The 22770-nt window shown below is 43.3% G+C and overlaps 3 protein-coding genes and 1 long non-coding RNA gene across 6 annotated transcripts; 2 read left to right on the forward strand and 2 right to left on the reverse strand.

The window, feature by feature from the left end:
• Positions 1-1341: 1341 nt before the first annotated feature.
• Positions 1342-3608, reverse strand: golt1bb (golgi transport 1Bb). Its single transcript, XM_060060477.1, has 5 exons — positions 3452-3608; positions 3035-3126; positions 2669-2847; positions 2482-2563; positions 1342-1969 (listed from the first exon to the last, which is right to left on the reverse strand). Exons 1-5 carry the CDS (start codon positions 3474-3476, stop codon positions 1931-1933), a joined length of 417 nt encoding a protein of 138 aa, XP_059916460.1. The 5' UTR covers positions 3477-3608; the 3' UTR covers positions 1342-1930.
• A 482-nt stretch (positions 3609-4090) lies between these two features.
• Positions 4091-7656, forward strand: slc35b4 (solute carrier family 35 member B4). The gene is made up of 10 exons (XM_060060476.1): positions 4091-4379; positions 4636-4749; positions 4863-4965; positions 5063-5112; positions 5236-5317; positions 5479-5539; positions 5703-5812; positions 6115-6190; positions 6333-6408; positions 6832-7656. Exons 1-10 carry the CDS (start codon positions 4303-4305, stop codon positions 7085-7087), a joined length of 1005 nt encoding a protein of 334 aa, XP_059916459.1. The 5' UTR covers positions 4091-4302; the 3' UTR covers positions 7088-7656.
• Positions 7657-7975: 319 nt separating this feature from the next.
• Positions 7976-17634, forward strand: chchd3b (coiled-coil-helix-coiled-coil-helix domain containing 3b). Of its 3 annotated transcripts, XM_060060472.1 has the most exons (10): positions 7976-8182; positions 9794-10295; positions 10581-11933; positions 12438-12531; positions 12791-12971; positions 13513-13527; positions 13759-13842; positions 13977-14047; positions 14576-14714; positions 15145-17634. In XM_060060472.1, exons 1-10 carry the CDS (start codon positions 8102-8104, stop codon positions 15184-15186), a joined length of 2562 nt encoding a protein of 853 aa, XP_059916455.1. In that variant the 5' UTR covers positions 7976-8101; the 3' UTR covers positions 15187-17634. The 3 variants fall into 3 exon arrangements, with proteins under 3 accessions (XP_059916455.1, XP_059916454.1, XP_059916453.1); XM_060060471.1 differs by having other exon boundaries at positions 7977-8182; positions 9794-11933; positions 15163-17634; XM_060060470.1 differs by lacking the exon at positions 13513-13527 and having other exon boundaries at positions 7977-8182; positions 9794-11933.
• LOC132464210 (uncharacterized) lies at positions 10109-12899 on the reverse strand. Its single transcript, XR_009527204.1, has 3 exons — positions 12758-12899; positions 10293-12491; positions 10109-10235 (listed from the first exon to the last, which is right to left on the reverse strand). It is a non-coding gene; the product is annotated as an uncharacterized LOC132464210 (long non-coding RNA).
• Positions 17635-22770: the final 5136 nt, after the last annotated feature.

Consider the following 22770-nt stretch of genomic DNA (forward strand, 5'->3'; position numbering starts at 1 on the left):
GAGAACGATCATGATCACTCTGTCCAACAACGTCCATTTGTTGTGACTCTCAAGGTCTGTTACAAATACAGTTGCCAACTGGGACAATTGCTTCATCTTGTTTACATGCAAAAGACCAAAATAATAAATTAATATGCAACTTACTTGCTCCTTTTAGATATAACATTGCTTGGGGAGGCCAGTTCCTCCACTGAAAAGGGTGGAAGATACTTTTACATGATGCTGTAACTTTGTTGAGTAATCGATTAATTGATTTGTGAGTCACTCACCTGGCGGGCAGTCCAACAATTTGAGACCAATGAAGCTAAAAGCAAGGGAACCATTAGGGCACTCTGTAAAAAAATACAACAAGAAACCTTTTGGAAATAGCTGACAGTGATAATAATTGCAGGATTAATTTAAATTTGCAATATTCTTTAATATATTAACTTTAACAAATCACATCAAACACATCAGTACAGCAAATATAATAGCCTAATATTTTTTTTTTTTATATAGTTTTATGAAATCGATGTTTGAATTAGGATGCAAGAATATAAATTAAATGATGGCTGGGTTTACCTTCATTTCTGTCCAAGTATTCCTGAGACGCAGGTTTGGTTTGATGTTGCATCCACTTGCTAGTGCTAGTACTGCAAACGGGGGGGGGGACGGCTTATTTTAACAAGACCGGGAAGTTTATATTTAGACGCATCTCGTACGCAATTCAAAAATAGGAATGAAAGGTGCTGTTAAAAGCGTCATCCTTCATTCATCAACTTTAATAATTTATCGTAAAAAGTAAACATCATTGGCCGAGTGATGAACAGAAGCCAATTATCAAACTTTCACAAGTTTAGCAAATGGCGTCATGGGAGAGTGTTTTATGAATGGAACAGATGTGATGACAGAATGTGTGTGATTGTTCTGTATTCTGTCATCAGAAGCCCAAGGGCTCCACACCACATGGTTGATCTGGCACATTGACAGATTATAAAAGGGCTCTCCTGGTAGATTAGATGACATTTAAATAATATATGTTAATTGCCATGTAGTTCAATGCAATGAAGGGAATTCTTAACATAGTGACTTAATAGCGGAGACGATTTCTTAGATAAATATATATTGATAGCATATGATATACTTCTATATATATATATATATATATATACACATTAATATTGTGTAAAATGCCTTATTACTGAAACATTACTCTAAACCATATTAACATTAAGACCTGTTTTGTTTGGCTTCCCCACCTATATTTGATTGGTGGATATTTTTCCTCCCTAGGAATGTAAAACAAAAGGCTAGAAATTAATCTTGGGGCTGCACATCAAAGATTAGGAGGTACAACCCAAATACAAAGGAAATAATGCACTTTATTCCAAACAGGAACTTTACAAAAGTTACATCAAGTAAAACAGTTCTCTCCGACAGAGCTTTTGTCATGTATTTAAATAGAAAATGTTTGAAAAATGTCAACAAAGGAATTATTTTTAACAGTGGTCACAAGCAGGATAAAAAAATTAAAATAATAATAATAATTGCAAATCCAGTAACATGTCTTGTCGGTAACAGGCATCTACAAACGCTGTCTCAGTAACTTGTCTATTGGTTGGAATGGCGGTCACAGCTCCCTCCCACCCTCCTCTGTTCCAGCCTAGCCTAGCGCTTGGTCCCAGCAGTCCCATTTTAGTGTACAAAAGACAATTGCCATCCGCCATTACAAACCGACTCCTTTTTTAACAATGTCCACTGGCAGTAAGATTATGATCCAATTTCATTCAATGGTGGAATCTCCTTGAAGACATTGCAAAGTGTTTTATGAAAAATGCCTTCTCCCCTCCTGGACTGAGAGTTTTGGCATTTTCCTACCCTAGCAGCACTTGGCTATAGCTACGAGGATCAGTTACATCATAATTTACTTTATACATAAAAAGAGACTGTGTTATACCATAGTGTTGCTCTCTCCCACTTTGTCCACCAACTGAAGGAGAAAGAAAAGTCAAATATTAATGCATCTTTCATATATTGAATGACAGACATCCAAATTGTATGTTGTATTGGATTAGCTAAATGAAAAATTGATGTTTAAGAGACATTGAAGGCAAATGAGAAACAGGAAAATATAAACATATCTTTCAATACAACCATTGTAAGATGCACGGGAAACAATGAGATGAAAAGATATCAATACAGACTTTGAAAAATGACTAACATGCCATAATCTTGGGTCAAAGATCGTAATTCTCAGTTCGTTCAACCTCAACTACCTTCATGTTTCTCTACGGCAATGGCTACAGCACTTAACTTGACCCTCGCTCATCGGCCAAAGTTCACTGCTAGATTGCTCAAGGCAAATTCATCACATTCGAACTGTAGTGCTAATTGACTTGTAACATCCGCTTAGGCCTGCCCATGTGATGTGTGACCTGGGATGATAACCGTAAAGAAGAGCTTGCATGCATGATTCACTGGGGAGTGGGGACGTTTACTTACAGTACTAATTCCTGGTAAATTTAGTATGGATCCGAGGACAGGCACCCGCCTGATGAAGCCTACAGCCACTGGGAAGAAGCCCCTGTCAAGACAGAACAAGAGGACTTAAAGCTAGAAGAGGACGCTAGTACCAGTTAGCAGAAAATGTCATGGGACAACTTGAATGATACATGATAAATAACAATACCTGAATAAGAGGAAGAAACCATAGATCTCTAACACAACTCCAATGATTGGCCAGCCAATCAGAACCACTAACACGCCCCCGAGAAAGAAGCTTGTGGCTTTTATTTTGTGTTTCTGGAAGAAGAATCTGAAGGTCCTTTCCCAGCCGATGACGAAAGACAGCCCTGCGACAAACAGGATCTGCAGAAGAAAGCAATACACGTGCACTGTCTGTCTGTACGACTTCCATCAGTGAAGCGCTAAAACAATTCTAGATTAAGAAGCAATAAATAATGATGGTCTGAAAGCAGATCTCCTTGGATTAAATATATATGACCGATACAATATGCTGCAGTGACGTGATTCAGTTTGACATTTTTTGACTCACGTTTCCAATGGCAAGAAGAGCTTTATCAAAGAACAGCATCATGCCAAAGAAGAGGAAGAACACACCGAACCCCGTGAGCCCCATTCCAATTTCTGTAGATTTCATGGAAGAGAATCAATTTATTACGCTTTATTTGGCAATTTCGGATTATAAAACTGCAATGTGGACGTAAAACGAAAAACTACGTATGACTATCAACTTTGTTTAGCATCTGAGGCTGATCAGTTAAAAGATCAAAGCACCAAAAATGAACTATCCCTTAAAACAATAAGAAAATAAAACCAATTGGCGTTGACTGCTCCATCACCACACAGTCTCATTTATTCATTCATTCATCACTCGGGTTCATAATAAGTTAGCATCACACTGTGCATTTGTAACGAATAACACATCAGGAACCAGGCAAATTGATCTTACTTTGCGAATCTGTGAGGGAAATCATATTGGACGCGATGGATAGGCAAATCACAGAAATAAAACTATTATCAAGTTACAGATGAAGTTCTCAGCCACAGTACACAACCAACTAGCTAGCAAAGCTGGCGCCACGTCTTCCGGAACCACAGAGACTCGCACTGCGGGCCAGCAGCGCCCCCGGCTGGCGTTAAACGTGCGAACTGCACGTTTACCTTCAATGTATTCACATTGAAGGTAATGTACACATTGTTCCATAATTCAACTAACATTTCTGATTCATCTATTATTTTATTGTAAAATGTCGTTTTAATTTCCCGCTGCTTCATGAGAACGTGAAATTATTTGTGACTTGTTTGCGATATATGTTGGAGCAGCCATAGAACTACAACTCCCAGAAAGTATGGCTACGAAAGAGATACTTACGGTTTACGGCATTTCTCGGCGCGTACTTGTTTGTAGTTCCTTAGCGCCCACACGTCAAATTACGATTTATGGGTATTTTACGGTTTATGGGTATTTTTCTAAATAGTTTTAATAGTCAAACTACAAACTGAGCTCGTATTAAGGGTGTTTTATTTACCTTAAATGTTAAACTTAACTTAATCATTGCTCCAACACATGAACGCGCATCGTGAACTGGGGTCGCAACAGAGTGCACGAGCACGTCAGCCGGACGCAAGCTCCATACGAAACTTCCGCGGATTTGGACGAAGCTACACTCAGACGTGGACAACTAAAATAAATTAGTTTTTCATCTTGGTGTCCTCTTAAGATTATGTGTTGTTTCACCGTGCACCGAACCAACCCTTGTTTAATAAAGTAACTTTTTACAATAAGCTTGTAAGTCAATTATGGGTACCCTATTAGCGATACTTCTGGTTTTTGTCGGTTGCTGCACTAATGTTGTGTTTCTGGAACTACTTGTAAGGTCAGTGTGGATTAACGTGATCATATGCATTTATTCTCTGCCCTATTATGCATATACCAGCTATAACTGTATGCAATTTATCAATATTTAAAATCTGACGCTGTGTCGATTTGTATCTACTTGTATCCCTTCTTGTCAGGGGACAAGAAGAGGTAGTGCAGTGATTCAAAGTGCAGTCTTGTAATAACAGACTGTTCCATAATTGTAATAGGTTATGTGTAACACCCCAATTAACACTCTTATGCTATTCACACAGAGATTTTCCAGGATGTGGGAACATCGTGACCTTTGCCCAGTTTGCATTCATTGCATTGGAGGGGTTCATTTTCGAGAGCAACTTTGGGAGGAAGAAATCCACAATCCCGATGCGGTATTAAAGCCTACTGATTTTAACCAACAAATCCACCTGTGCGATTGTATCTCCTTGTTGCACAACGGATATGCTAATAATTATTCTTCTGTTTCATCTATTTTGTTTTTTAGAAATTATGTGATCATGGTTACCATGTTCTTCACAGTCAGTGTGATCAACAACTATGCCCTTAACTTTAACATTGCAATGCCATTGCACATGATTTTTAGATCCGTGAGTATTTGTTTTTCTGGTCTAAAGAAGCTTTCTACCATCCATATCTAATATTTAGAATGAAATACTGTCATTAATTGCATGCCTTTGTTTACAGGGATCTTTAATAGCAAACATGATCCTTGGAATTATCATTCTCAAAAAAAGGTATTCCCACTTCGATCTCAATTGTAATGATTTTACGTTTTTGAAAAATTAGAACTTCAGAGACTTAATTAGTACCATCATGGCTCATTAATTTAATCTCACTGTTTCTTCCACTCCTTGCAGGTATTCAGCAAGCAAATACATGTCAGTCGCACTCATCTCTGCCGGGATCTTTATATGCACCATAATGTCTGCTAAACAAGTGGTGAGTCTTCCACAGACGTTGTTGTTGTAGTATATATATTACATGCAAATCGTCCTGATCGAAAATCACATATCCCTGATCCTGACCCTGTTACCGAAGTAACTCTGGATATTATCTGTTTTGTATTGTATGCTCACTGTTGGGAAATGTTGTGTTGACAGAATGTAGCAAATAATCCTTCCGATGAAGAAAGTGTCCACACCTTCATACACTGGCTGATAGGTGAGGGGTTTTAATGTGGTCTCATCATACTTTTATTTGTTGGTTCATGGTTTATGTCGACTGACTTGACATGTGTCCATGGAGCGAAGTCTTAACAATGTCAAACCGTTTTGAAGGATTCAGATCACAGTGACATGCATCTTCTGAATCATTCTACCTGCAGGGATTGCCATGTTGACGTTTGCTCTACTGATGTCTGCCAGGATGGGCATCTTCCAAGAGACTTTATACAAACAATACGGCAAGCACTCCAAAGAGGCCCTTTTTTATAATGTGAGTTAAACTTTCTCTCTCCAGTTCATTCCTCCAAAAAAACATGCCTAAATCAAATTGTTGCTATCAGAGGGATCGCTCTTACATTTTTTGTATGAACATGACATGGTAGTCAAATAGGCCACCTGACTGGATAAAACAGCATTGTTGATTATTCATTAGTACAAATATTCTGCTCTCTTTCTCTTGGATCCCTCATGTTAATGAGGATTCAAGTTTAGAGGAGTTTTTCAAATCGCTTTTTGAAGGGTTCCCCTTGAGACACAAATAGATTAGGCATATGATCTGTTCCCCCCCCCCAGCACTGCTTGCCGTTACCCGGGTTCCTGCTTCTCTCTTCGGACATCTATAACCACTGCATACACTTCAACCAGAGCAGTGAGTCCATGTGTTCCTTCACACACGTGCTCAATATTCTTCTGCCGTACTGCAGCAGATAGACATGCCACCGTGTGTCTCTTTGTAAATCGTCATGTAGCTACTGTAGGTGCGATGTAAATGTCAATGTTTCTTTCCTTAGCTCCTGCAGAGATCCCTGGGATGGGGCTTACTGTACCTGTGATGTGGCTATACCTCCTGATTAATGTCATCACCCAGTATCCTTACAAAAATAGCATTTCAAGTGGACATTTAGTTCGCCATTGCCTTTGGTCGGGGCACTGTGGATTTGACTAGTGCATAAATGTGTCCTGCAGTCGGTATGTGATGTTGACAAGCTAAGGCTACAATACTTAGTGTACTGTTTTGTTAAGTACTGTGTTATTTCCAGAGCTGAGCTAACAGATGACAGTCCAACTACAGGACATCAAGAGCAGCATTATTATTACCCATTCTAATCGTGTATCAATTCTGCGTCGCCCTGCGGCCCGAATTTTTCCTTTTGAACATAAAGTAATCTAAAGGTTCCCTCATGTTCATGGACATTACTGTCTACGTTATATCAAAACGATAGCTTTCAAATAGCCCTTCAATGGTCCCTGTGCTTCCCCAGAGTGTGTCCCCTGACTCCCGGCCCTCAGATACGTGTGCATCCGCGGCGTGTTCATCCTGACCACGGAGTGCGCGTCGCTGACCGTCACCCTGGTGGTGACCCTCAGGAAGTTCCTCAGCCTCATCGTCTCCGTGTGGTACTTCCAGAACCCCTTCACGGTCTGGCACTGGGTGGGCACGGCGGTGGTCTTCCTGGGAACACTGCTGTACACGGAGGTGTGGACCAGCGTGCGGGCGGCCCTACGGAGGGCTGACGTCAAGGGGGTGGAGGCGAAGAGGCAGTGATCAGGCAGCAGGGGACTGGTCGTCGCTGACCTGCGCTGTCATGTCCGGAGATTTGGGAAACCAGATACATTTTTTTGGAGATTTTTGTCTTTTTTTGTTTGGGTTGTTCCATCATTGGTTTTGGATTTTAGCTTTATTGCACAATTCTATTATTGATTTGTAGCTACAATACCTCACCAGCACTCTGTTTACAAATGTGCCAATTCTTATTTTGGTTCTTCCTCATTTGCTTGTTGACAGTTGGTTTCTTTTGTTGTGGTAATATTTATTTGGATACCTGACTTTTGAATGACACTATTGCGAGACTCTGAGATTTGTTTTGTATGAGCAAGCCCTCGTCTTTACAATTGGTATCAGATTAACTGCCAATATAGCTCCTATCGTGTCTTCTCTTTGTAGATAGAGGAGGCTGCTGGAAGGAAAAAGGCACACTGTAACGTGCTAACATTTAGTCATGGTCATCTGTTGTGTCTCAGAGGTATAAGACCATACTAAATGCCACAAAGGTTAGGCCTTTTGTACATGTGAAACCCTTGTATTTGGAATAGAATAAAAAAAACATGACAATAGTCAATAGAAGAATTCCTTTTTGTATAATCAGTTATGGTAAACATAACCGGTAGTCGAATCTGAGTATATATTCTGGGGTCATGTACCGGATTATTTATAATATGCAAGTAATACAAGAACGTAATAAATTGCAATTGCGTGCAGAAATGAATCTTAATTTATTTTATTTTATCAAGTACACAGAAAGGATTATTAGGAACACAATGTACGTTCACAGACTCATCCGTCATCACTGCGACTATCGACCAATCAAGATGGATGTTGTTGAACACCCTCTGCAGTCGTCCAATAGAAATGGGTCATGCTTCCGATATTGAGAAGTGGGAAGGGCTGTTTCACAGCTGTATGAAGAACTCGTGTGGACGCTGACTGCATGGGTTTGACCTATGTTGCAAAAAACATTTACAGTCTTCTGTCAACGATTTTTATTTATTTCGGGTGAATATGGGAGGTAATGGTCCTAGCCAATTTGCACATGAAGGCGATGGTGAAGGCGGTGGAGTGTCTTTTGTGAAGGGCATTCGGGTGAGTTCGTTGTGAAAACTAATGGCAAAATGCTCGTACAGTAAAGTAAAACCCAACTCCCAGCAGGAATAATGTGTAGGGGGCTACTGCTCTGACCTTGTACGTAGCATCTTGCAATGCACTATCATTGATATGAACAATCCTATATGTTGATATGGTCTATGTTCCCCTTACTAAAACAAATAATACAAAAATGAACTATAACCTCAAACTGCTGAATGCTTCGACATTCCATAACATGCCACTAAACCAACCAATGCTTTGCGTGGTCGAACCCTATTCCTTCCACTTGAATAATCCAGAACCGTGGTTATTACTCCCTAAGTGGAATGTCTGACCCTTTACGGTGAAAAAGTTAACTATCTATTAACTATAACTATTGAGGATTAAAGGTGCAGTGTGTTGGACTTCGTGACATCTAGAGGAGAGATAATAGATTGCAACCAAGTGAATACTATGACGCATGGGGATGCATCATAGTGGTCTCTGTTGTAGATATAAAGGGCTCATTCTAAGGCATTGGTTCTCAAAGTGCGGCCCGCGGGCCAATGGCGGCTCGCAGAAACATTCCTGTTATATAGATTTAATTTTTTTAAGTTATTATTTTAACTTAAACTAGGGTGACCAGACGTCCTCTTTTTCCCGGACATGTCCTCTTTTCGAGACCTAAAAAATGCGTCCGGCAGGGATTCCAAAAACGTCCGGTATTTTGCCTCGTCGCAAAAAAATAAATAATATATTATTGTTATTATTATTATTATTTATTTTTTTGCCTCGTCGCATATTTGTGTTTCTGGGTCTTTCACATAGCCTACTAGTTATTACCATTGTATATGTCTATGGTTATTACGGCCTTCCAAGTTCTGGAAATGGTTTACGTTCCACCTTCTTGCGCGAGCTGACTGTAGAGAGAGTCTGTCATTGGGCGACCGATCTCAGGGTTGCCAGAGCCACGATAATTATCCTCCAAATACGACCATTTTGAGCCTTTGGTACGTTACTTTGCCATTTCCAATCTGGCAACATTGAGCACCTTGCCGCTTCCACTCTGTTTACAACAGCACATTACATCTGCAGCCATGCCTAAACGTAAATGTAAGTTCACGGACGAACTAAAGAAAAAATACCCATGTTTTCGCCTCGGCCGTGATGCTTCGGAAGCTGAGTGCATGACATGCAGAGCAGGCACTTTCGTGTCAGTGGCAAATAAAGGTGGCAGCGATTTGGAAGCTCACGTGCACTCTACAAAACACAAAACTGCAGCAAGAGGAGAGAGCTCATCGAGTAAAGTGACCGACTTTTTTGTGAGTAAAACCGACACTTCTGTTACGGCTGCAGAGGGTACCCTTGCTTTTCACACTATAAAGCATCACAACAGCTACGATTTTCCCAGATTCGGTGACAGCTCAAAAAATCTACACTACACTACACCTAGCTTTTAAGGATAATAAATAAATAATTTATAAATTTCATTTTTCATGTATCTTGTCTGAATGCTTTTGATCTATATAATCAACCCAAGTTTCAACTGAAAGATGCCTTTCTTTCCCTAGCATTCGATTATTTATGTCCCCCATAAGCCAATCTGACGTCCTCTTCCATTTTTCACAGCTGTCAGACCGAGTTGTCCACAGAATGAAAGAGTCTCAAAAGGTGGCCAGACCTCATCCATCTGATAATAAACAACAAGCGCCCTCACACCCTGAACCAGAAGCAACCGCGCCCACAGCCCCGGCACCTTCTGCTGAGCACGTCTCAACACCGCCGGAATCTCCCATAGCTCCACTCATCCCCACCCTACCTGCCCAAGAACCGACGGCTGCCTCAACACCTCCCATCGCCCAGCCCATAAAACTCACCACTCCTCCGCCTGTGAAGTTCCATTCGGCCCCTCCCCCTGTTGCACACCAAGAGCCTATGATGGAAACCATGACGGAGCCTGTTGCCATAACGATGACCTCCCCTGTCCCCGAACCCGAGGCAACATCTAAACCGCTTTCTGAACCTGAAATGGTTCTTCCCACATTAGTGGAACCCATCACCCAATCTGTACCTCCTCAAACTGAAACTGCTCTTCCTACCCTGGTGGAACCCATAGTCCAATCTGTACCTCCTCCCCAAACTGAAACATCTCTTCCAACCATAGTGGAACCTACAGTGCCTCCTCAAACCTTAGTGGCTCCTCCTACCCTGGTGGAAACTATAATCCAATCTTTATCTCCTCCTCAAACTGAAACAGCTCTTCCTACCTTGGTGGAACCTACAGTCGAATATGTACCCCCTCTTCAAATTGAAATGGCTTCTCCTGCGTTGGTGGAACCCATTGTTCAATCTGTACCTCCTCCTCAAACTGAAACATCTCTTCCAACATTGGTGGAATCCACAGTCCAATCTTTACCTCCTCCTCAAACCGAAACAACTCTTCCTACATTGGTGGAACCCATAGTCCAATCTATAGTGCCTCCTCCAACTGAAACGGCTCTTCCAACCTTGGTGGAACCAAAAGTCCAATCCATACCTTTTCCCCAAACTGAAATGGTGCTTCCTACGTTGGTGGAACCCATAGTCCAATTGGTACCTCCTCCTCAAACTGAGACAGCCCTTCCTCTCTTGAAGGAACCTATAGTTCAATCTATAGTGCCTCCCCAAACTGAAGTGGCTCTCCCTCCCTTGGTGGAACCTATAGCCCAACCTGTGCCTACTCCTCAAACTGAAACCGCTCTTCCTATGGGGATTGAACCTGTAGTCAAATCTATAGTCCCTCCTCAAACCGTAGTGGCTCTTCCTACCTTGGTGGAACCGGTAGTCGAATCTGTACCACCTACTTTAATTGAAACAGCTCTTCCTACATTGGTGGAACCTATAGTTGAAGCTATATCCTCTCCCCAAACTGAAATGGCTCTTCCTACGTTGGTGGAACCTATAGTTGAATCTATACCCTCTCCCCAAACTGAAACAGCTCTTCCTACCTTGGTGGAACCGGTAGTCGAATCTGTTCCACCTACTTTAATTGAAACAGCTCTTCCTACATTGGTGGAACCTATAGTTGAATCTATATCCTCACCCCAAACTGAAATGGCTCTTCCTACTTGGGTGGAACCTATAGTTGAATCTATACCCTCTCCCCAAACTGAAACAGCTCTTCCGATCTTGGTGGAACCCAAGGTTCTCCTCTCTGCTCCAGTTGAACCTCCACTCCCTACTGAGGCTGAAGTCACTACTCCCTCTCCACCTCATCCCCAAACATTGCAACAGTGCGCCATAGTCGAAGAGCAACAGGAGACCCCATGTGCTACTCCAGTGGCAGAACCTACTCTCAATGTACCTCCCATTCTCCTCCCGGCTCCAGTTGAAGTGGTGACTTCTCCCCCCAAGCCTTCTGAAGCCATCCTCGTTACCACCAGCGTCGCTCCATCTGTGGAAGACAACATCACTGCTGTTCCAGTTCTGTCCTTTGAATCTGTTGCTCCTCCAAGCCCCGCTTTCATCGATATCGAGCACTGTGTGGTGTCTCAGACGGCAGTCTCCGAGCCTCCAACCCCTGCAGATTTACCCCAACCCCGTCACTCCATGGAGGTTTCTCTCTCAACCTATGAATCGGCGGCAGCAGAACCCCCAACGGAGCCCATAGACATGGAGCCGCCCCCGCAAGACGCTGAGGCCGAAGTCCAGAGCTCAACTTCCCTTCCTGCTACTGAGGATCTGTTTCCTGTATTCATCTTGCGCCCGCAACCTGTGCCTGATGTCACAGGTGCGTCTCTCTTTCTTTATTTTGTATCACAAACCTGTGTAAGGTAGCAACAATGCAGCAAAAATCATGTTGGTTTCGACACGGGCCCTGTGAAGGCTGCCTTGCATTCCTCAACATCTATACTGAACAGGCTTGTTATATTTATACATTCAACATCCAATGCACACACACACACAAACCAATTCAAACAATTACCACACAGCTTTTGTTTCATGTAACGCATTTGCATCTTTACTGATATTGTACATGGTTCTGCAAAAAAATTGTAGCACATTTTTTTTGTGGGAGTTGTAGAGTTATGTTTGAGTTACGCAATGTTTACTTTTTGGAGGTTGCCATTGCTGGTGGAAGCCATCTTGTTTCCCGACAGGCACACCACAGTAGTGGTATCCATCAAAGACTCCATGTTAAATTAAGATAGGATGTCACTAGCCCCATAACCCTGTGGACTCTTATTTAATCGAATGCCCTGGCTGATGATGATGTCCTCTTTGTTATCCTCAGTGGATGAAGACGAGCTCAGGAGGAAGGTCAAAGAGGCGCTGCAGGAACGTCTGGCTGAGGAGATCACCCAGAAGAAACAGGAGCTTCAACTACAGTAAGGAAACAGTGGGGCACAGACCAGGGTCTTGTTCACGAGTTACTTGTTCTCTTTGACCTTTACATATGAACACATGTCACTCTATGTAAAGGCCTGAGATATTTTGCACATGCATTTCTCATGTGAAAGGCCAAGTCAAGTGCAAATGCTCTTACACAAAATCAAATACGTTGGAATGCAATCATAAATAATAAATGTTGTTCATTTTAGACGATGGTCTTACACTACGTGTCTGGTTTTCACGTCTCTCTCCCAGGCTGGAGGAGGCCAAGGCGAAGGCCAGGTCCGAGGCATGGGCAGCAGCCCAGCTACAGATCCAAGAGATGGTGAAGCAGACCCTGGAGGCAGAGAAGGCCGGCCACGTGGAGCAGCTCAGAAACGCTCTCCTGACCGAGCGCATGAAGTGCGAGGACGAGCGGCTGATCGCCCAGGTGTATGTAAGTACACAGGGGTGAGGTAGTGGTGTTTATCAGGCTGGTTCAGGCAGGGTGCAATATGGCAACCCGCCCCCTTGTGGAAGTGCATGTCGTATTTTCATAACCTTTTTATAGGTCGTTTTTTGTTCAAGACGATGCTCTGCCGCCCTTATTCTCTCCCTCTCCCTATCTTTGTTTTAATTATGTCTTTGTGCAGCTTTTTCTAGCTCTTCGCATTTGGCAAGAAAGCGTGCTAGCACCATTCCTAAGATAGCACTGCTCCTAAGATAGCTCCGTTCCTACTGGCTGACCTAGGGGGCGGTATCGTTGTCTATAGCATTACCCTTGCATAGAATGGAAGCCTCAGAAGGGTGTCAGTTGTTATTTCTTGTTTCATAATTGCAGGGAATTGGATGTACCCAACCACATTTAACTTACTGCACCTAATATAATTTGTAAAGGTCTACTCCCTTGTGCGTGTCTGTGTTCTGAACTGGAAAGCTGCTCGTTTTCATTTTCTCACCACCCTCCTTTGTTTCTCTTGCCATGTTCCATGGCTCAGTTGTTGGAGTTGAAGGTGAGCTTCACTCATGCATGGCTGACTCCTTCCGTTTTTCCTTTGTCAGATTGCAACCTTGGTAGGGTACTTTTCGTTGCATCATGCGTTTCATTTGCAGAGCGTTTTCGTTTTAATCCACACGTTTATCCAGATTACGTTTGGCTCGAAGTATTTTGAGGTGTGTTTGCATGAGCCGCTTGTGATATAGTAATCTCATAACTATAAAACTGTTTTAATCCTTTTTTTTAGGCCCATAAACTCGATGAAAAAGAGAGGGCATTGAAGGAACAAGACCAACGCTTCAGGGAACATCTCGACAAACTGGAAGAAAAAGTAAGTGATCGCCCTCATAATATATCCCTGTGTCTATTATTCTCTCTGTCTAAACTGAACGTACACATTCCCTGTCTCAGTGATGTCTCATCCCACTCAGTAAGGGTTTTTCGTCTGCGTCTCTTATTACACAGAGGTCTCAGTTCTACAAAGTCAGCGCCGAGAACTTCAAGAAGGGACAAGAGGAGACTCACGCTCGTTTTGCGTGAGTACATAATCAAAGACAAAGAATTCTCCATTATTCGGGGGGCCGATGCACATTAAACGTGACATATTATATCATGTGCGAGTGTGATTGGCCGTTACAAGCCGTTTTGTAAATCGGACTCTTCTGATATCACAAGTGGGCGTGTCTACCTAGATGAATGACCGATACACGGACACGCCCACTTGTGATGTCAGAAGAGGCAGATATTCACAAGTGAGTTTCTTAGTACAATTTATCTCTTATCGCGAGTTGCGTCTCTGTCGAGCCAGGTTTTCCCAAGAAAGCCTGGGTATGTTCAGCGAGGTTCGTAGCATACCCCACTGGTGGTATAATATGTCACCTTAGATATAAACTGCATTTCGTTGTACTTACTTATGCAATGGCAATAAAGTTGAATCTAATCTACCCTTTAAGCGCTTCGAAGCTCAGTCTTCCTGTGTGGCTGTTTTGAAAGTGGATGCTGGTCGCCTAACAAACAGCGGTCTCAACCTAGAACTCCTCCCCCTTCTTATCTTCTGCTGGTAGGCGCTACAACGTCAGCCCGGCGTGCGGTGACCTGCAGAGTCGTGTGATGAACTGTTACCGGGACAACGCGGGCCAGGGCCTCGTCTGCTCCCCCATCGCCGCCGCCTACATGCGGTGTGTGGCCGACGCCAAGCTGCAGGTGAGCCTTCCCCCACGCCCCCGACGTATCTCCCGTCGCACCCCGACCACTGCCGAGGTCCTCTTGGGTCCGACATCACACATGGAAGCCTACTCTGTCTTGCACCCTCCCTGATGGTTAATCAGGGGGGGCCGGGTAGTGGATGGTTTACATCGCAGCTGAAAGCTAGTGGGTCCACAGTCTACCTGTAGACCTCTTTGAGGTCTACAGGTAGACCTCTCTCACCTCCCCCCTTACCCCTTACCCCTGCTCTTTAATGTCATGCATCTGAATCCCCACGTTTGTCTCTTTTAATCAAAGCCAACCACTAAATGACTAGAAGGAGCAGTGTTACGTTGCACGCTCTTCAGTGTTACCATCTTGTTCTCACCGTATTGTTTCTAACCTTCTTTTTTTTTTTTTTTTTTTTTTTCTTTCTTTCCACCACTAGCTCACAAGCTCACAAGCTAACAAGCTGAGCACCGGAGGTTAGCGCGGTCTGTGGTAAGGACTTTGCATATTGTGTCGCTCCTTGCGTGCACAAGAAAAAGAACAAGCACAGGTTCTCACACCGCAAGGGAAACGGAGGACACGCATCCACAAGACGGCCCGACGGCGATTCTTTTAGATACAGAGATAGTGACGCACGCCGACCCAAAGACTTCTATCCACTCGTCCATCAGTCCCAGGCGTTCCTGGGGTTATTGTGTGCAGTGATAACGGTGTGCTGTTAACTCTCACTGTAAATATTCAATACACTCCATGCTAATGACAACATCACCCTTATCACCTGTTACATTGAGAGCTACGGCCGGCACAAACATGGCCCTCGACAGAAGAAAGTGAGAATGATCAATAGAAATTTAAACCTCAGTGTCATAGAGTTTTAGATTGTAGTTTTTCTTTCTTGTGTGACTTAAGATAGGCATTTATTTTGGTTTGCCTGATGATAATGAAATGAAGTATGTGTTTATGTTTTGTGATCCAACATTTGCACATGTGCCTTATCCTCTATTATGATCAATGTATTGGAAACTGCGTTTGTTGATTGATTGAAAATGATTTGAAACACCTGCAGCCGTGTTCTTTTTTGTCTTTCAAAACACGGTCAATGTTATCAATCTATATTTGGTTTTATCTTGAATATAACGTCAGATAGTACTGCCCTCTTGTGGATCTGAAACAACTCGTGGAATTGTTTTTTGTTCAGAGCAAGTAGCCTGCAATGCCGGTGAGTGAGGTAAGGTTTGGTAGTTATCCTGCGGCAAAGGGCAACACTTTGATTACGTTCAACATTATTCAAGAGGATAGTATGTATATGTTATTATATAGTCGCTTGTTTGGGTTATATTTGGGTCATCCTTTTGGGTTGGGTATTTGTCTTGTTGTTTTCCTGTCGGGGTTATTCAATGTTCTAGTACATATGGTCGCCAGATTGTCTCCAATGCCAGCGTACTCTTCCTGCATACCGCCGCGGAGGGCAGAAGCACCTGCCAAGGAAGCGCTTGTGCGGTACAATGACAATGTAAGTTTACATATCGACGTGTGCTGTTCTGTAATCTGCTAGATTCAAGTCAAGGTTGTGAGATTCGAAGTGAGGGAAAATACGACATGTTGGTTATTTGGTTAGTGAGAGAGGGACCCAACCTGTAGATGATCAGGATCCCACAATTGTCAATATTGGTGTTCAGACCGAATTTCGTGGTGGATGTTTGTTTGCATGCTCGCCATTGGTAGATGGTGGATATTCATTTAGCATTATAACCTCATTCTGTTATTTATCCTTCATTTATTTATTTTTGTTTTTTTATATATATATATATATATATATATATATATATTGAACAGTAGTCTCAAAGAAGAAAATAATTTAATTACTTTTGGATGAATAGGCTAACGTGGAGCTATTGTGATCGACGTTGAACTTATTTGACAATATCTGATAGTCAAAAGGTTTGGATAGGCCAGACTATGTTGTTGTTTGCTTGTTGAGCATTATGATTAGTATATGCATGGATAGACAATGATATTAGAAAAAAAATTGAGCATATGCAGGATTAGCTAGAATTGGGTTATGTTTTAGTTTTTATGCATCTAGTGTGGCTGTTATATAGTGCTTCCATATGGGATCACTTTTCAATATAAAATGTCATTATTCAAGGATATAATCACATCCATAATCCTCCATAAATGTAAAGGCCCAAAGAACACTCTGGATAAGCAAACTGTATTAACCTCATGACAGGCTTGAATGATTCATGATTATTGAGGTGTTTTTTTGTTTTGTAGAAAAAGTGTTAGATATAGCTCTGACTCATGGCAAGCCAACATTTAGGTGCTGCGTATGCAGTCAACGTCACACGGACATCTTTCCAATAATAATCAATTATAACAGTGGGGGTGGACTGCAGCTTTCACAACCAGTGCTCATGGACCTATTGGCAGCCACGCCTCCCTCGTCTATAAAAAGGAACTAAAGTTCCCCAGTGATCTGATACAAACAAACCCAAACACCTAGCATGTTAACACATGCTAAAAATACCATAATGTTCCAAGCCTTACTTCCCCTGATATTGTTTGTTGATTCTCAGCCTTGTTTTGATTGAATAGGGACCAATTATCTAGTCTTAGCTGAATATGTAAGAGCTGTTCTCAAACAGCTCTTACATATTCCATGTCAACATTGGTTCAAATTATGTTTAGATAAAAAACTGTTTGTTTACATGATGGCCTTGTGTTCCTTGTCTGATTCTAGTGAAAAAAAAAACATGTTATTTGAAAGTAAGACAGGATGTGTGTGTGTGTGTGTGTGTGTGTGTGTGTGTGTGTGTGTGTGTGTGTGTGTGTGTGTGTGTGTGTGTGTGTGTGTGTGTGTGTGTGTGTGTGTGTGTGTGTGTGTGTGTGTGTGTGTGTGTGTGTGTGTGTGTGCGAGTGCGTGCATGTGAGTGTGAGTGTGACAGTTTTTTGCTGGGGTTTGTTGAGTGTCTGTGTGTAGAGCGAGACAAACAGATAATGGTTTGGTAATCATTGCTCTCTAGTATAGAGTCTTGACTCATCCTATTTCCATTCCAAGTAGGCCACTTATTTAACCTATTTTTAAACACCATGTTTTCCAGTTTGGCTGTTGGTTTATATATATGATTTTACGTGAGTTTCTTCTTTTGCTAAACCATTTGGACACAAATTACATTGACGTCTAGAGGAAGTATAAGATATGTTAGTTTTGCAGCTCGTTACGGGGCAAGCATTCAGGGAAATTAAGTTTGAAGTTGGGGTATGTAAGTAAGTAGTCAGTAGTAAGAATGGACTTCAGGTTCTCCAGGTTCCCAATGGGGTATAATATCCAACTCACATTCAGTGTATTGGTATGTTTACAGGGTTAATTCAATGCAGTATGTATTTGAGAAGGAAAATGTAGTCTCTTTGAAAATACCAGTGTGTAAACCTCTGATGTTTTTGGCAATTGCATTTGAAAAAGGTCTCCTTAGAATATATTGTCCTTTAGTGAGCTATTCAAAACTTTTGAGCTTTTTCTTGCTCTCTCAAACCTTTGGGATGGCTATAAACCACATTGAAATCCCTTAATCTTTTGATTCTACGAACAGGGGGATATTGTTGCAGCCAGCATGAACGTGTTGGACAATGCGAGGTGTTTGGATGGGGTGAGAGTGTTTGGCATGGCAAGTGTCGGTTGTGAAGCAGCTCATAGTTGGGGAACGTTTAGCCTAGTAACATGAGTAACATGAGAAACCTAACAGAGATCTGATGAGATTAATGGCGCCAGTGTCGCAGAGGTTGTAGACGTTTTGTAGTAGACGCTTTTCTCAGGTCAGTGTTTTTCTTGGATGTTTAAGCAGATATAAGTGATGAAAAATAGGGGCTGACTACAAAACAGCTTGTGAATTTATATTTTTTAAAACGGGAAATAGCACTTTTTGTCAAGTTGTATCAGCATTCATTGTATCTGTATTCTTCTTTATCTTTTTACTTTCGTGCTGCAGGTTTCTATAGTTTTACATGCATTTCTTCATCATCATAAACAGAAAACATCGATAAACTATAACCTCACATTTAATTACATTTGAATTTCTAAAACATAATGTGGATGTTGTCTCAGATTATGGTTAATCGACTGTAATTTAAGGGTAAAACTTTAAATGACAAATATCTGTAAAGCCGCCGTCATTTCAACGTTTTATGGAAAAATCTGTAAAAATATATATTTCTACAGTGTAAGCCAAGTTCAAAGGACATTTGGTTCATAACGGGGATCCCAGAGTCATTAGCAGCCCTCCAGGGCGGCTGTCCCCGTGGTACTCTGTTACCTTGAATAGCTACCTTCTGAAGGCATTGAATTAGCTGTTACGCAACCCTGTCCCTTTCATTGGTGGCTATAGTGATTGTTACCAAGGATGCATCCAAAGACTGCATACCTCCTGGTTGGCAATCACATAACACCAGTGTTTGAGGCTCTTCGTCTCGCCTGGCAGCGGCGGCAAGTGGAGGAAGTGTTAAAATGGTTATTAGTATTATTAGTGTTGATATTTAAGATGCTGTGGTGGAATTAGGAGCTATTATTTGAGAGTAATTTGTTAGAATTGGCATATCCGTCTGCAAGCTATTAGTGAGTGAAATGCGCTGCGGGAATATCTGTTTGAAGTTGACTGAACCTGTCTCTGTATGAGCCAATTTAGATTTGACACTGCTCTTATGTCATTACTGACAAATCGGGGATTCTCGTCTCTGCCTGTCCATCACAAGTATGTGAAAGGCAACACTTGCTCCTTTCTGCTCTCTCACTTTACAACTCTCGAATCATACCTACAGGCGGTTTAATGCATATTGGAGCCTAATACATTGAGATTCAACCACTTTCATGAGGACAAAATGACAGTGACAAGATGTCACCCCCGCCCCCCCCCCCCCCCCCCCCCCCCCCCCCGTATACATAGATGACACATTTGAACGATAATCACACGAGAAAGAACCACCTTTCCGGTGGACAAGCAGAGCCCACCCGGCTTCCAGGCAGGCTCTAATCTAAACGAGGTGGCGGTGAACACATTGATATGCAAATAGCCAGCAGCGAGGACCCAAACACTGCTCGATTATCCCCTGCTTTACTGTTGCACACACGCTGAAGACCCGAGGGGCCGCCGACACATAGATCCCTGTCCTCCTGCCACACGCACGTCACCGCTGTTACGTAAAGAGCCGCTGATGGTGCTGCAGCCGTCTGAGCGTGTGTAGTCCTACCCTCCCCCCTCCGGTACATCTTGTCTCTGGGCACGCCGTGGCGGGCGGACGGCGGGGCTCAAAGACGGATTGGCGTACGAAAACGGGGAAGCGCGTCGGAAACGCCTTCCCCTTCCCCTGACTGAGAGCTCATTCCGCACGGTTGCTCTGGAGGAATTATCGGTCGCAGGGCTGTCTGGGCGAGAGGTTTCACCGCATGGGACGGGACATTAACCACCAGACAGGTGTTTCCTGGGCAACCCTGTGTGGCTGAGCCTAGATGGGAGGAAGTGGAGACGGCACAGCGGTAAGTTGGCAGCAGGTATAAACAGATACACACCAGAGCTGGACGGTGTCACAGCACCCACGCTCATCTCATCCCAGGATATGGATGACTCAAGACTCACCTGTTCAGAGTTTAACCTAGACTCTATAGCCAACCCCTCCCGTCCCACCTACTTATTGTATGTCGTACGTCCTGGCACTTAATGTACGCACTCATGGTATGTCCGACTTAGTTATAGTTGTGTCGCATCTTATCCTAGCCATCGTTGTTGTATATATCTTACTGTAGCCATACCAACAGACATATATTGTTTCACCTTCTTCTGACAAATGTACTTATTGTAAGTCTCTTTGGATAAAAGCGCCTGCCAAAGCCCTCCATTTAAATGTAAAGATGGATGTGTGAATACACGGATAACATGGATGGATAGATCTATAGTATAATTGGCCGTGGTAAAAACCTGACAACCGAGGAGAATGGGATGGATGAGAGGGGTGCTACAGGGCTGGAGAGTATAGCGTGGTAGGGGCAGGGGGGGGGGGGGGGGCTGCGATCCGGGCCAGAGGTCAGAGGGGGTTCTGGAGCTGCCTCTGAGTCAGCCGGCAGCATCCCGTCCGAGGCGTCCTCCCGCCGGAGACATGAAAGGAAGGAGGGGAGGGGGAGTAGAGGAGTCATGGAGCTGTGGTCAGCTGACTCACCGGTAGGAACGGCTGAGGAGATAGAGGCACGGTGTGTGTGTGTGTGTGTGTGTGTGTGTGTGTGTGTGTGTGTGTGTGTGTGTGTGTGTGTGTGTGTGTGTGTGTGTGTGTGTGTGTGTGTGTGTGTGTGTGTGTGTGTGTGTGTGTGTGTGTGTGTGTGTGTTGTATCCTTGTGCTCCTGACGGATGCACCAATTATTTAATTTCCTTTTCCCGGTGTTGGAATGCCGGAGCGAGATTCCTGTGCTCTGAGTGTTGGCCGTGTCACCTATCTCCACCACCTAGATCCTGTTTCATCCTCCCTGCCCCGAACCCGGGACTTTCCCGGTGTTTTGCGTGGCCCGAGATTGAGGAAGTGAGTGAGGTTTGTGGGTTTCTTGAGTGTTTGTGGTAAGCCCCGGATAGTGTTTATTCTGAAGAATGAACTGGTTGAATTGTATTTCTCGGGAACTATCACCACAGATTGTATTTTCTGGGGCTGCTTACAAGAGCTGTGGTGTAGAAGGATGACGTGTGGATTGGAGCACATGGTACGAGGCGAGTGGGCATACTGCAAGTGTTTTAAGATGGTGCGGTAGAGAAAGGTGTTTTACAAAGGTAAATCAAGGTACGTGTTTGTTTGTGTGTGTGTGTTAAATAATACAAATAATAGTAGGTCACTCGGTGTGGTGTGTGTGTCTATATATGTTTATTGTTATTAATAATAATAATGATAATATACATCATAATCATAAGCTAGATATTAGGTGTGCAGTGTGCTTGTCTGTGTGTGTGTGTGTGTGTGTGTGTGTCTGCGAGGAGAGTGTGTGCGTGCAAGAGGAACTAATGTCACCCGCACCTCTTAATGTTAAACTTTTTAGGGTTAATACGCCGGCAAACACACCCAGGATACGCAGGCTGTGGGTACACATGGGTGTGCTTGTGTGTTCTTGACGTGTGTGTGCACAGCCGATGCACCGGCGTGGTGAGGTGAATGAACAGAGGAGGAGGACGTAGAGCACCGCGGAGGCTGGCTGACTCACGACGAGTCACGGTGATCGCCCCAGACAAGCGACTCCCTTTTACTGTAAAGAGGTGACAGTGGGTGGGGGCTGTGTGTGTGTGTGTGTGTGTGTGTGTGTGTGTGTGTGTGTGTGTGTGTGTGTGTGTGTGTGTGTGTGTGTGTGTGTGTGTGTGTGTGTGTGTGTGTGTGTGTGTGTGTGTGTGTGTGTGTGTGCCTGCGTGTCAGTGTGTGTGTGTGTGTGCCTGCGTGTCTGTGTGTGTGTGTGTGTGTGTGCATATGTGTGTGTATAAATATGCACATGCACCATGTGTGTGCACGTGTACATGTGTGCGTGTGTACGTGTGTGTGTGTGTGAAGGGGCAGTGCTCTCCCCAGCACCTTTATCTCATAACTCTTGTGCGTGTCAGAATGCTGGTCCTCACAGAGGAGGGGAGAGGGAGAGAGCAGCACACAGGGAGGGGACTGGGGGGCCTGTGGATGGAAGACCGTCGCCCACCGACGGCCAGCGAGCAGGAGGACGTCTCGCGGGTCAAAGGAGAGCACATCTTGAGGTCTAGAAGTAAGGTCCAGCTTGTGCATGTGTCTTCTGTGTTTGTGTGTGGTTGTCTGTATCCCTAAGTGTTTTATGTTGCTGTTTGATTTTGACCCTTTGTCAATGACTATTTCTGCTTGTCTACGTTTATGGAATATATTGTTTGGTTGCTGCGTGCGTGCGTGTGTCTGTGTCTGTGTTTGTGAGTGTGTGTGTGTGTGTTTTGTGTATTAAGCCATTTTTATATTCGTATATTATTAAAGTGTTATTGTTGTCCTATTTTCCTTCTAAACCTTAAAATGGAGGAGCTTTCAGGGAATTCTG

Source organism: Gadus macrocephalus, chromosome 9 (genome assembly GCF_031168955.1).
Source record: "Gadus macrocephalus chromosome 9, ASM3116895v1".
Lineage (NCBI taxonomy): Eukaryota > Metazoa > Chordata > Actinopteri > Gadiformes > Gadidae > Gadus > Gadus macrocephalus.

Bases quoted from the DNA above. Each gene is read 5' to 3' on its own strand.
- golt1bb (XM_060060477.1), bottom strand. From the start codon at position 3,476: ATGATTTCCCTCACAGATTCGCAAA. The intron at 2,848-3,034 runs GTGAGTCAAAAA...TTTCTTCTGCAG, and splicing joins CTCTTCTTGCCATTGGAAAC to ATCCTGTTTGTCGCAGGGCT. The intron at 1,970-2,481 runs GTAAGTAAACGT...TTTCTCCTTCAG, and splicing joins ATTTACCAGGAATTAGTACT to TTGGTGGACAAAGTGGGAGA.
- chchd3b (XM_060060470.1), top strand. From the start codon at position 8,102: ATGGGAGGTAATGGTCCTAGCCAATTTGCACATGAAGGCGATGGTGAA. The intron at 12,532-12,790 runs GTAAGGAAACAG...TCTCTCTCCCAG, and splicing joins AAACAGGAGCTTCAACTACA to GCTGGAGGAGGCCAAGGCGA. The intron at 14,715-15,144 runs GTGAGCCTTCCC...TTCCACCACTAG, and splicing joins TGGCCGACGCCAAGCTGCAG to CTCACAAGCTCACAAGCTAA.
- slc35b4 (XM_060060476.1), top strand. From the start codon at position 4,303: ATGGGTACCCTATTAGCGATACTTCTGGTTTTTGTCGGTTGCTGCACT. The intron at 5,113-5,235 runs GTATTCCCACTT...CACTCCTTGCAG, and splicing joins ATTATCATTCTCAAAAAAAG to GTATTCAGCAAGCAAATACA. The intron at 5,540-5,702 runs GTGAGGGGTTTT...TTCTACCTGCAG, and splicing joins CTTCATACACTGGCTGATAG to GGATTGCCATGTTGACGTTT.